This window comes from Tribolium madens, unplaced genomic scaffold (genome assembly GCF_015345945.1).
Source record: "Tribolium madens isolate multiple individuals breed KSU strain unplaced genomic scaffold, Tmad_KSU_1.1 Scaffold_3;HRSCAF=73;Tcas5.2_LG2, whole genome shotgun sequence".
NCBI classification, from domain to species: domain Eukaryota; kingdom Metazoa; phylum Arthropoda; class Insecta; order Coleoptera; family Tenebrionidae; genus Tribolium; species Tribolium madens.
The window spans coordinates 7,129,199-7,143,163 of NW_025401006.1; the positions used below are offsets into that span (position 1 = coordinate 7,129,199).

Below are 13,965 nucleotides of genomic sequence, written 5' to 3' on the forward strand. Positions count from 1 at the left end.
ACAAATAGGTTTCTCATGAATTTGTTTAGTATTTTCGTACTGAAAATAAGAAGATGTCTTGCCGAAACTATTTTTTTTTGTTAAGCAAATATTATTTAATGTGGTAGTATAATTTTATTATTATTGTAAGTGGAAGGTAAAATTTCAAAGATGAACCCACAAATTAAAATAAAATTTTAACAAATAGGTTTCTCATGAATTTGTTTAGTATTTTCGTACTGAAGATAACAAGATGTCTTGCCGAAACTAATTTTTTTTGTTAAGCAAATATTTTATTCAACATTTTAATTCGTTGGTTCGACTTTAAAATTTTACCTTCCACTTACAATCAGAAAATGAAGCTCACTTGAAATTTGAAGAATTTTCACAACCTTAATTCTAATATTGTAGAAATATTTGTTATTTGAAGGAAATAATAAAAAAATAAAGATAATAACTAAGAGAATGCTTTTTTAAGTTAAAATTAATTAATAGAAAGCAAATTAAATATAATCTACAATTAAATTACATTAATTTAATTTTGTAGGAAAATTTAATAGCAATTAAATTTTTGTAAACTGGCTTTAGGTAGGAATAAAATGATGCAACAAAAGACAATATTTTTATTGCAAATAGTGTATTTTATTAATTGTTTGTCCAAGATCCATTGGTCATGTCTTGTAGAATAAAGCTCATTGCAGCTGGATTATCTCTTGGCACCTAAATAAAACCATTTTTTTTTGTTATTTAATTTTGAAAAACATACGTACCATATGACCAGCTCTGTCAACCCAATACATTGCAAGATTTCCTACTTTTTTATAATACCCTTCAACAATTTCATTTACTGCAATTGTTTTTCTTTCAGCGTTTTTCCAATCTTTTGAACCACTAAATTTCAGATTATCCAACCATTGCATTTGTCCTAAAAAATTAATAACAGTTTTTTGTGAGTAAATTATCTTCTTACAGATTTACAGTTCATAGCAATTTAAGTGAAATACTACATTAATTATCATTTACCTGGAGTGTCTACAATTAAATCTAATTGGCCGTTGTAAATGGCCACTTGAATATTGGTATTATTTAAGAGACTTTCAACTAAAATTTAAATTATATTAACTGAAAATTAATTTTCTTTTGATTTGTACCAGCTTCAATAACTGGTTTCATGAAATCTTCATGTAAGGCATCAGCAACACCATCCGATTGGTCTCCCCAATTAACATCAAGACCTAAAGCTTCTTTCACTTGATTATTCATTATCACCGAAATTTTGTCATCAACATCATCATTAACAGACATTATTAACTTATCTACAAGTTAAATGTATTCAAATAAAAATGAGGAAAGCAATCTTGAAAATACTTTTCAAATTCCAATTCGACGAAACTATAGTTAAAATATTATATACGTCTATGTTTGCGGTCGTTACTTCAATAAGTGTTAGACCTTGATGGAAGAGGTCTGTAGCTGCTGAATATCTGCCATCTTCAATGGCTTTTTTTGCTTCTTCAGCCGTTTTTTGTAGTCGTTCGTATTGGTTTTGATCGATTGCTCCCTTTAAAAAATTATTTAAAAAAAGAAACGTGAAAGTTAAGGAAATAATACCACACTTAGTAAATAAGGACCCCAACTCAAGACTGAATCAACTGGTGAAATCCAAGAATCGCCAAGTCCAACACCGATCAAATTTGCATCTAACGAACCACTTTTAATAGCCTTTAATTTTTAATGATTTTAAAAACGTAAAATTGGATTTTTATTCCACTCACCGCATCAACTTGGAGTGCAATATCCGCGGTCATTTTTCCACCATAAGACTCTGAAAAAATATACAATGGAGTTTTCTTCAAATCGGGCACAGCTTCGTAAAACCCTTTCAAGAAAACAACAAAATCCGAAGCGATTTGCATATTATTAGTAGCAAAGTATTTGCTTTCATCGACATGGCTATATCCAGTCCCGACTGGATTATCGACAAAAAGGACATTATATTCGTTAATCCAACTCGTATTTCGGGGATTTAAATCAGCGTCTAGAGGCCCAAGCTCAGCAAAATTGCCGTATCCGGTGGAAGAAGATCCCGGACCCCCTTGTAACCATATAACTAGAGGACGATCAGTGTAACTTGATACGTTGGCACTGGTTTGGTGCAACCACCAAAACATTTTAGCTCCAGCTCGGACTTGGACGAATCCCCATTCTTGTTCCGTCGGACCAAAGCCTTTGCGAGCTTTCAAAAATATTAGAAAAAAATTTAGTTAAATTAAATTAATTTACCGACGACGGAGGTTAAAAAAAGAAGGCCCAACACAAATGTTTTCATTTTACTGACGAAATTAAAGTGAACTGATCAAAATACAAGTACTTTCTTGTGTAATATTTAGAAATCTTTAAAATGTTATCTCAAAAGGTTGTCTCTTAAAAAATAGTTCAAGTTGTTGACTGTGACAGTGATAAGAAAATTAGAAATTTTGAATCAATATCTTCAGTTATCATTTCAATGTAATTTTTTGGGTTTTAAATAATTGACTAAAAAATCAAATGAAGCAAAACTGTAGAAATTTTATTATCATGCCTGCATACAAATTTTAATTTTAAATCATAATTAGCATCTACTAATTGGGAAATTTGGGAAATGCGGGTCATTTCACAAGTACCGCTAGCAGAATATAAAAGCCCGTTTTTCACAATTTTTTCATTCTTGTTTCAAACATGAAAGTTATTTTGTGTGTGCTTTCAATTCTACTCTCAGCTTCTGGTAAGCCGATTAACAAAATTTGAATTAATAATTAATAGAAAATAGCTCGAAAGGGCTTCGGCCCTAGCGACCAAAACTGGGGCTTTGTAACTGTCCGTCAAGGAGCTCATATTTTCTGGTGGCTTCATCGAACTCTTGCGACTGAAAATTACACAGAAAAGCCTCTTATTATTTGGTTGCAAGGAGGACCCGGAGCTTCGTCCACTGGATTTGGGAATTTCGCCGAAATTGGGCCTTTTGACGCCGATCTTAATCCGCGAAACACCACATGGATTAATAATTACAATGTCCTGTTTGTGGATAATCCTGTAGGAACAGGATACAGTCATGTGGATTCTAGCACATATTTAGCAACCAATAATAAACAAATTGCTCAAGATTTTATTGAATTGTTAAAAGGCTTTTATGAAGTTTTACCTGAGCTAAGAGATACTCCTGTCTATATTTTTTCGGAATCTTATGGAGGGAAAATGGCCGCAGAAATTGCGCTTCTCGTTGACAAAGTAATTTTTTTTGAATAATTCTCAAATAATGCTATTTTTTAGCAAATTAAAGAGGGTTTCCTCGACATGGAATTGGCAGGAGTTGGGCTTGGTGATGCCTGGATTTCGCCAATAGATCTGGTGTTATCTTGGGCTTCCTATTTACTCCACGTGGTATGATTTTTAAATTAATTATACTTATTTCAAATTATTATTTAAATTTTAGGGTGCTGTCGATCACAATGGTTACAAACAAATTCAAGATATGGCACAATTGACTAAATCAGCCCTCGATCGTGGCCATTTTATTGAAGCCACACAACTCTGGGCTGAAACTGAGGGGACAATCGCTCTCCTGACTGAAAATATTGATTTTTATAATATTCTGACTAAAGTGTCATCAATATGGAAAGCTCGTAAGTTAAGTTAAATGAAAGAATTCTTGATTACATCTGTGTTATAGGAAATGTAATAAAACCAGCAACTCGTGATTATCTTGATGATAAAATTGCATTGCTTATGAACACTCAAGTAAGGGAAGCTTTAGACTTGAATGTGACGTGGGGTGACCAAGCAGGGGCTGTTTTTAGTGCTCTTGTGGGAGATTTTATGAAACCTGTCACAGATATTGGTATAGAGAGGTTTTTTTTTTGTTCACAAATAACAACTATTTTTTCTAGTTGAACTATTATTAAATACGACTGATATTAAAGTTGCTGTGTACAATGGACAATTAGACTTGATTGTGGACACTCCTGGGACTGTCAAATGGGTCGATGAATTGAAATTTGAAGGTTCAGAAGAGTGGAAAAATGTCGAAAGAAAAGGGATTCTTTCAAACGGGATACTTGAAGGATATTACAAAAAATTAGGAAATTTTGCGATGTACTGGGTGAATAGAGCTGGTCACATGGTGATTTTTAGCCGAAACAGTTTGGTTTCTATACCTATTAGTTATTTTTTAGGTTCCTTTGGATAATCCTGACGCCATGAATTTTATTCTAGAAGACATGGTTGGAACGTTACAATAAATTGTATCAGTTTTGTCTTTGAGTAAAAAGTTACCTAAACAAGAATCTTAAATTTATTTATTTTTAGCCCACACAATACGTTACGTGTTTCTTTGTACAACTTTGATTTAAACACTTTTGTAACACTAACCAGGAAGCCTTTGAGTCCTCTTATAATTTATGATAGGACAACCGTCTCACGTTAGTCGTAAACATAAAAATACCATAAAAAGATACCACACAAAAAATGCAAAGGTGATGCATAAAATGTTCTTGGTCTGAAGGGTGGTAATGGCAACATGAAGGTCATTAGAACCTATTGTGTAACATTTTACAGCTTATACACAAACTTGAGTTTCTGCTTGATAATTCTAGTTTAGTGGGAAAATATTTATCGTTTATTTTACTTTTCTAATCTCGGTAACTCAGTTTTCATCTATACAGTCCCATAAGAATTTTATTCTTATATTATCTCGTTTTTTGCTAGAACGCTTTGCTGATATTAAACTATTGGCAAATTTATGGCTTATATTACTTACATATAAGAGCATCAAGATCGTAAAATTAATGAAAGTTATATCGAATGAAACTTAGCGAAGCAATATCCCCTTCGGTATAAAAATTTTTAGTACGGCATGTGTACTGAAGTCGTAAAATTTAATGGCCGACGTCGTTCTCTATTGGTTACCCCAAACATAGGGAAATAAAAGAATAAATTGGGGAAGAGGAATGGTCGTAAGCAACCCTTATAAAGTACATACATTTCAGAACCCAAGCGATAAAAATGCACTGAAATGGCGGACCGCTAGCATACATAAATGCTGACAAAAGTGCAGTAGGGATATGTATTGTTGGATATTTTTTCTCACAGTTTGGTATAACAGAATAAGACTAATTTCTTTTTAAAATGACAAACATTATTTGTATTGTCGTAACAGATTAAATTTTTTTTTAGAAAGAATGAAAAACATTACCTATTTTCATTGCTAACAAAAATGACTATTTATTGAAATTATTGTAATTGAGGACGAGGCGACAAAGGTCAAATTTTTGATGAGAAGAACCTCTTAAAACTATTTGCATACGTGTCTCAGACAAATTTTTTTGCACAAATTTACTAAATCATGCCAAAGTGACATTGAAATACCTATATTGGCCAAGATTAAACTAATGATTTCATACCTTAACCACTAAGATTTCTCGTTTTTTTGCTCATTATTGATTAAAAGCACGTATTGAACTCAATGAAAATGAAGGCATAAACGCTAAGATGGAAATGGAGCAAACTAGATTTTATAATATTATGTTGTATCTACATACATTAGTAAAAATATGTACTTACTTTGACGTGGGAAAAGTTTTCAAAAAATATAAGAAAAATATACTTAAACAAAGTTTGGACTTTTTTAGTTTACATTGCTAATCGGTAACATTTGAGGTAATGAAATTGGGTAAGTAATATTTTCAACAAAAAAATTAATCTAAAATTTTTTCCGTTTTTGATTTCATTTAATATGAGGACACTTTTTGGTGTGTAAAAGATTTTGAAGAGGTAACCTCAGAGATCATAATTGTTTACAATTTGAGTTGGTGAAGTTTAAGGCTTTGTCTTAAATTTAAATTTATTCGATAAACAAAATTTTTTGTATCTCAAAAACTATAACATTCAAATAAGGCAAGTTAAATTAAGGGAAGGTAGCTTAAATTGTACTTTGTTTGTTTTTGAAATCAAAAACAATATATGGATGTTACAGATTGATATTTTTAACAGCGTATTTAATTTTTTTGTTAATTTTAAAAAATAACTAATGTAAAAACAATTTAAAAATAGGAGATTTACAAGAGGAACAAATTTAGCAACCGGTAGCTTAAACTGTACCACTTGGTGTCCTAAATTGTACCATACTATAAGTTGTTAATTTTCTCTTTGGAGTGAGAAAACACTTTAACCCATTGCTATATCAAATACTGCTCTACAAACCAAGAAACGCTTCTTCTAGCAATTTGTGAAACCAGTTATCTCATCTAGTTTTTATGTGCACAACTTTGATTTAAAACTAAATGTTTTTAATTTTCATTGTAAGTAATTGCGCGGGTACAACTTAGGATACTGACAGTTAATAAACACAAATGAGATTACAGACCAAAACGTAAGGTTAGAATTGTTTTTGTTTAAGTAAAAACACTAAACTATCGTAACTAATAGACCAATAACATGCAGTGTATTAATAATTATTTAAAATAATGCGGCAAAAAGCCTTACGAAAAATCGAAGCAAACTTATATTGTTTGTCCATATTTTTTTCTTTCGTCAGTAACACACTGAAACCTCTAGCTACAGTCCTGAATTTTACTACATTGTCAAATTACTCTCTGCTAGTCTTAATTTACGCCGCATAAGCTCTTGTTCTTTAAAATTTCACAGAAGTATACAATTCAAGCACCGGTACAAATTAGGCTACTTTTCGCTATTTTGGTTCTATACTAGCATCTGTAAAATATGTCCACATATCTTAAAATCACCCTCTACATATAATGAAATTGGGTGTGTGTGAGTGCTTATCAAACATTTAGAAGTAAGAAATTCAAAATTTCGTGTGATTAGTGGCTGTCAATGAAAAGAGTCAATGAAGAAATCGAGGAAAATATTGTGCTTCAAGAGATTAGATTAAAGGGTTTGGCAGCAATACTTTTATTTAACAAAAAACTTTTAACTTGTAATGTTTTAAACTGCTTTAATTACAATTTTTACAGATTTTTGTATTTCTTTAGTTTCAGTAGGTTTGTTTTCTGAAAGAAGCGGTGATTTGCTGCAAAAAGTAGCAGAACAAGTTGCCGTTGAGCAGTGACGCAGCCAACAGAAGCAGATTTTAGAGGGGGTTTACCTCCATTAGAGTTTTGATAAAATATCTTGATCTACAATAATTTCTCACAATATGCAGTCAGTAATGGTAAAAATGTAGCATAAAATTTTTCTAAAAACAGTAGCACAAAATGCTTCTTGTGACACCGAAATATAAAAATAAAAATAAAATAAAACTAACACAAATTTTTTAAAAATTTATTTCTTACATTTTTACAACATTTTTGAAGTTTTTATAATTTTTTCAATTTTGTCGATTTTTCGGAATATTTTACATACAGGGGACCGGAAAGTCGCGCACCTCTGTGACACTTTGTTATCGGGCGGTTAGGTCCTGTTACATTTTGTAAAAAGCTATTCTTTGTCCGACTATTGGTTGTCCATTACATAAGGTGCGCCAGAACTCGTGCCCCAGAGAAAAATGCCCCATGTAATATACGATACCAGAAAAGTTTTTTTGCTGCAGGCTATTAAAAGAAGAAATAAAGAAGCTATATCCTAAATTGTAACGCTGTTTAATGTTATTTGTGGATTTTATTGTCAATTTTTGTACCTTTCTAAATACTTATAAAAAAACATATACATACAAAATCAACAGTATTATTAAATAAACATAAAAAATGTCAAATATCAAAAAATAAATGTCAAAATTTTTTGACAGAGAATTTTTAAACATTTTTAAATGTTTAAAAAACTACTCTAGTACTCTAGAGTACTAAAAAATGTTTAAAAAAAATTGGGTAGTCTCTTAGGAGACTACCCAATTTCCGGAGACCTGTATGTAACATTATAACGTTTGAGGGACAGTTTTACCGCAATTTACAAAATAACAAAAGTAAAAATTTCCTGAAGTTATGACATCGAAAATAATAAAACACATTTAATAGTAAAGTAATATTTATTAAATGATAATTTTTGGAAACGATAAATTTTTATACCTACAAGAAAGAGCTAGGTCATTTTCATGGTTTAAATTTTTGAACAAAACGATTTTTAAGAGATCAACTAATGAAACAGACTTTTTAGGTATTTCTGAATTGATTTCTAAAAATATTTTGAGGAATATATTTAATCCGGTTCTGACACAGTGGGGTTGCCTAGGGCGATATAATGGCTTGCAGCCATTGGAAGAGACAGCAACGACCATTACAAAATAGGCGTAACAGTGGCAGCGCATGCTTTCAAGTCTGGTGGCCATTTACGAAATAAATCGTTACTTCTATAAAACAGATCCGGATTAAGAAATATTTAGTAGGTATATTTAGTAGGTATACAGGGTACGCCAAAACTCGCGTCCCAGAGAAAAATTTCAAGTAAGATAAGAAACCAGGAACATGAAAAACATGTTTAAAAAATTGTATCTGTCAAAAAAATTTGACATTTATTTTTTGACATTTAACATTTTTTTATGTTTATTTAATGATACTGATGATTTTGTATAGGTTTTTATACAATTATCTAATAAAAGTACAAAAATTTTGCCAATAAGGACCACAAATGACATTGAACAGAGTTACAAATTAGGATACAGCTTCATTGTTTCCTCTTTTAATAGCCTGTAGCAAAAGAACTTGGAAAATTACTTTTCCAACAGAAATGAATAGAGTCAAAGTGCCAAATTTAAACTCTCAATTTTTTTACTATTTTTTCCATGTTCCTAGGATCTTACCTTATATGGCATTTTTCTCTGGGGCGCAAGTTGTGTATAAACAAACTAAGAGCAAGAGAGTTTGGAAGTTATTGAAGAACTCAAAACCAAATAAAGTACAAACAAAATTTTGAGAAATTTCAAAAAAATTAAAGGTAGGGTTATAGAACTAAAAATTAATTTGTGGTAGAAGTTAATGGGCGATTAGTCCGTAAATCTGGTTGGTTCAATTTGGGCACGTGATCAGTTAATCTGATATTTGATTGTAATTAATGTAATGACGCTTTTATAAACCGATCTTAAGAGTAGGTACTTAATTCAATTTATAATCTTAATTTTATAAATAGCTATTTAAGCAAAATACAGCTAAATAAATGACTATAATATACAATAGATATTTGTAATTTACTCTTACAGCAAAAGAAAGAAGAAGTCGGCAATAGCGTTATATTAGAAAATATTTTGATTTTAATAAGTAAATGTTGTAAATAATTTTGTTTAACATTTGGCCACACAACATCAAAAGACATTTGTAGGTAACCTATTAAAAATTTTTAATGTAATTATATTGTTTAAGAGTTTAGAGACATGGCATCCAATGAAGTTGAAAGTTTGTTTCCGTATACAAGCGTATAGTGAGGTTCTTACCTTTAGTCAAATTGGTGATCAAAATTCTTCGTTTTTGTTTTTATTATTAAATTAGCTTAGAAACTAATTTTTGCTACACATAATGCACAAGCACTCACTTTTTATTTTCTAAAATATTTTTAAAGTCTATGCAACTAGCTGATATCACGCCTGAACCGATACTAAGCATCAAAAATTAGCCCTAACTCTTCCGGCCCATCACTAAAATTAAATAAAAAACCGGAACTATTTGCAAAAGCACGTAGATACAATGTTAAAAACGGCAGTATAAATCTCATAAAATTGTGAAAAGCTCAAACGATCACAATACATTCAACGTTCTGTAACTCCAAGACTTGAAAAAGTGGCCGAGGTCGTTTCGGTTGTAAAATAGAATGAATGGAACAAAATTACTTCCAAAACTTGTACATAATAAACCTAAAATTATTAAAATTTCTCTCATTTTTTATATTATATAGGACCTAGTTATTTTATTGTTTTAAAAAATAGATAAATATAAGCGTGAAGTAGGTAACTTCATAAGACACTTTATTTGTAACGAGTGTTTATTTAAAGGCGTTATAATTAGCGGTGATATGATTATGTTGTGAACGGACCACAAATTTTAATAGGTACGCCCGGCGAGATGCAAATGTCAGATTAATATAACTTTCAATACGATGGTTCGTTCAAAATCAAGCTTTTATGGATAGCTTTGACGCCAAATTTAAAAAAAACATTCGTTACAATTATTAATAAAATACATAATTGGGTTTATTTATCTATATCTACTAGAATTTTGTTTATAATATTTTAATAAAAGTATAACAAAAACAAAGCTTTTAAATGGCAAGGTAAAATCAAACTGATCAATATTTTAAACTATTGAAGAAAACTGTCTTATAGAGGAAATCTACTCTGCAAAACCTGGTCCAGTAGTTTAATATAGCCTCTAGTTAGTAGATGGCGCTTTTTTAAGCTCGTTTTTCGAAATTAAATAACAAAGCTCCTCTGTATCAGCATTTTTCTATTAGCCGCGCTCTTACCTGGATTTTTAAAACACTTCCAACTTTTAGACTTTAATTACATTTAACGTGAAGCACATTACTGCAGCAATTATAGATTAATAGCTAAATAGTCATCTAATGGTTATTGACGCCATTTTAACGACTCCCAGGACACTCACTAAATAAATTAAGCGCTACCGGTTTTATGCTCAAACTCAGGAAAACATAATTTTGGATAAACCTAGAAGCCTTGAAAACTAATTCGAGTCGTAAAATCGATAAATACGAACAATAACGCACTATCAGTCATGCTTATGAACTTATATCAGTTTTTGATAAGAAGGAATATGTGTTTACAAAGTTGCTTCAACTAATATTGAGCAATTTAAGATAAAACAATTCTGAAAGAAAACACGCAGTAAAATGGCGACAAGGGTTGTCCGATTGTCATAAAAACTTGATGGACGACAGTAATTTCTAAATCTTTTATTATCCTTCTGGACCAACTGCTATAATTCTAATGTCTTTACGCTACATATATTTATTGACTTTTAGAGAGGACGCGGCTGCGTCATAAGTGCACTTGGTGTATACTTTTCTTTAAGAAAGACACTTTCATATTTTCGTTATATTGTTTACGAAGCATTTTCTATCGGAATGTGTAAAGATACATAAAATTAGCATGAGAATACATATTCCAGAAGCAGGCTAGCTATATTTACTGCCCTTTTATACCTCGGTTACGAGCTCGTCACGTCATATAACGTCCCATGAATATGAGAGTACCTCACTATACACGGTTTTCCACTTTTTACAGTCGTATTTCACACCTCGTATCATTAATCTACATTTCATAAATTACCTCAAATGCATCTATTTTAATGTAGGCTAAGTATGCACGCGCCATTATTGCCGACAATATCACATTAAAGACACTCACATCAACTATAAATTTTTTTATGGATCATCTTCGCTATTATATGGACGACAATTCCGATTCTTTATATGATTGGACTATTCGTGTATTTTCCCAATGGAGCACGGAAAACGGTCTACCTGGAAATTTTTAAAATGGCCGACGCTAGAAAGTGCTGGGAGCTTTCCGACGGCATCCACCAGGACTCCGGTCAAACTTACCTTTCTTATGTCTTTTTTGTTTAATTGTTAATATTTTTACATTATTTTAGAAGGGTAAATAAAACTTAATTTAGTATTTTTTATTTAATTGCCTAATAAAAATACTTTCCACAAAACTTTTATGTACCTAACTACACAACACCTACAGCTGTAAGATTAATCAGTATATAAGAATAATATTTGTTTACTGAATAATAATACCTAAATTTTAGTTAATATTCTTTTTGTGTCATAATTTTGTTCTTTTTTTGTGGCTGTGAAAACAATATACCTAAATATTTTTATTGTTTGAAATTTAAGATTTTTTTATAGTTATATAAGCTAGACACATTTTAAAGTTTAATTTTATATATTTACTACCAAAATAATTTTAAAAAAAATGTACCTAAGGATTTTCAATGCGTTAAAAAATATCAAGGTTTAAAACTTGTGCTGTGCTTTCTTCTTTGAACAAACAAAATTTTTTTTTTAAGTTTTTTTTAAAGTTTTAATAACATTATGTTTTACTCAAGAAAATCAAATTATAATACATACTTAAATATTTCGAAAACTAATGAAGGTTTAATATAAAACAATCAGCTAAGAGATCAAAGATTTATTTATACCTACATGTATACATTTTTCTGACCACTTTCCTCACAAAATTTAAGATCAAATCTTCCAAATTTTTGAGGTTTATCCAGTGAAATTCAAATTACCCATGTGCTAAATTAACGTGATTCTGATTGGATGAATCTAAGAAATTTAAAAGATTTGATTGACGTAATTTTTTTTTGAAATATTTTTCTTATAACAAAAATAGTGTTTTTGTAAATTTTCTTGGGCAAAATACTTCTTGTGTATGCCAAATTGATTTTTAAACAAAAAATAAAAGTTTTTTTAAAACACAACTTTAATACAATACATTTTTTGTTGTAAATACAACACAAGGCTCAGAGCATTTAAAATTTAATTTTTTTTCTGACAAATACATTCATACCGTATTGTTATAAAAAATATTTAAAGTATAACGATGCAAGAGTGTTATAATATAAAATGTGTAGTATTTTTTTAGAAAATGTAGACGAAATAAGTCATATTCTGATAAATGTTTATTTTGAATTATGACACTCTTGCAGCAAATATGTGATATGTTTGTATTTTATCTTATTTCTGAAAGTCTGTATAACAAACAAACGTGTTAATACCTTATACAGGGTGCGACAGAACTCGCGCTACAGAGAATATTTTCAAGTAAGGTAAAATACCAGGAACATGGAAAAAATGTTTAAAAAATTCTATCTGTCAAAAAATTTTGCCATTCATTTTTTGCCATTTGACATTTTTTATGTCTATCTAATGATACTGATGATCTTGTATATGTTTTTTTACAATTATTAAGTAAAGGTACTAAAATTTTTACAATAAAAGCCACAAATAACATTGAACCAGAGTTACAATTTAGGATACCTACAGCTTCCTTTTTTCCTCTTTTAATAGCCTATAGCAAAAAAACTTGGAAAATTATTTTTCTAACAGAAATAAATAGAGACAGAGTGCAAAATTTAAACTCTCATAACTTCGAAATTTTTATAGATAAAATTTTTTTAACATTTTTTCCATGATCCTGGTATCTTAGCTTATATGGCATTTTTCTCTGGGGCGCGAGTTCTGGCGCACCTGTATGTATAACTTGGTATACAGGGCGATTCAGATAAGATAATGAGCCTGACGATCTGGCGATGCAACCCAAAAAACAAATTTCATTTACGCCTTTGATCCAATTTAAATTAAAATTTGCAAGTTGAATCCAAGTTATCATCTTATGTCAGTTTGACATCAGTGCAGAGAAAGATCATTAATGCCATTCAGTTCGCGCGGAATGATAGAGAAATCCAATACAAAATGTATGAAACGATGTAACATTAAAGGTAGACAAACAGTTTTTTTTTTAATCATAAATTGCTTGTCAAAGCACTGTCAGAGCAACATAAGATAACTTGGATTTCAAATGCAAATCGTAATTAAAATTAGATCAAGACGTAAATGAAATTTGTTTTTTGGGTTGCATCGCCAGATCGTCAGGCTCATTATCTTATCTGAATCACCCTGTATAACTTATATTTAAAGATTTTTAATAATAACTTGTTTGTATTTTTTGAATTTTTTATATTTTATAAAAAACGACTTTTTTCAATTATATTTTATGTACCTATGATGTTATGTTTAACACTGAAAATATAAAACAAAGAGAAGACTTAATCGACATCAAGGTTGGAAGTTGGAACAATGCACACAATTCCAAATAATCCATCACACAATTTTGAAAACACATAAAATAATATTTATTACGAAAGGATAATCGAAAATAACTGCAACTATTGCTACAATTATGATTTGCCTACTCTACTCCTTCATTTAATTGAAATTATAAATAGAAAAATAAATAGACATAAATTTATATTCATT

The 13,965-nt window shown here is 30.2% G+C and overlaps 2 protein-coding genes across 2 annotated transcripts; one reads left to right on the forward strand and one right to left on the reverse strand.

The window, feature by feature from the left end:
- Nucleotides 1-588: 588 nt before the first annotated feature.
- LOC123007716 (retinoid-inducible serine carboxypeptidase-like) lies at nt 589-2,357 on the reverse strand. The gene is made up of 8 exons (XM_044403134.1): nt 2,263-2,357; nt 1,755-2,215; nt 1,591-1,701; nt 1,348-1,540; nt 1,131-1,295; nt 1,003-1,080; nt 750-904; nt 589-699 (listed from the first exon to the last, which is right to left on the reverse strand). Exons 1-8 carry the CDS (start codon nt 2,306-2,308, stop codon nt 625-627), a joined length of 1,284 nt encoding a protein of 427 aa, XP_044259069.1. The 5' UTR covers nt 2,309-2,357; the 3' UTR covers nt 589-624.
- Nucleotides 2,358-2,697: 340 nt separating this feature from the next.
- LOC123007683 (retinoid-inducible serine carboxypeptidase-like) lies at nt 2,698-4,301 on the forward strand. Its single transcript, XM_044403096.1, has 7 exons — nt 2,698-2,743; nt 2,789-3,246; nt 3,289-3,399; nt 3,452-3,641; nt 3,689-3,856; nt 3,906-4,138; nt 4,191-4,301. Exons 1-7 carry the CDS (start codon nt 2,698-2,700, stop codon nt 4,254-4,256), a joined length of 1,272 nt encoding a protein of 423 aa, XP_044259031.1. The 3' UTR covers nt 4,257-4,301.
- The last annotated feature ends 9,664 nt before the right edge of the window (nt 4,302-13,965 follow it).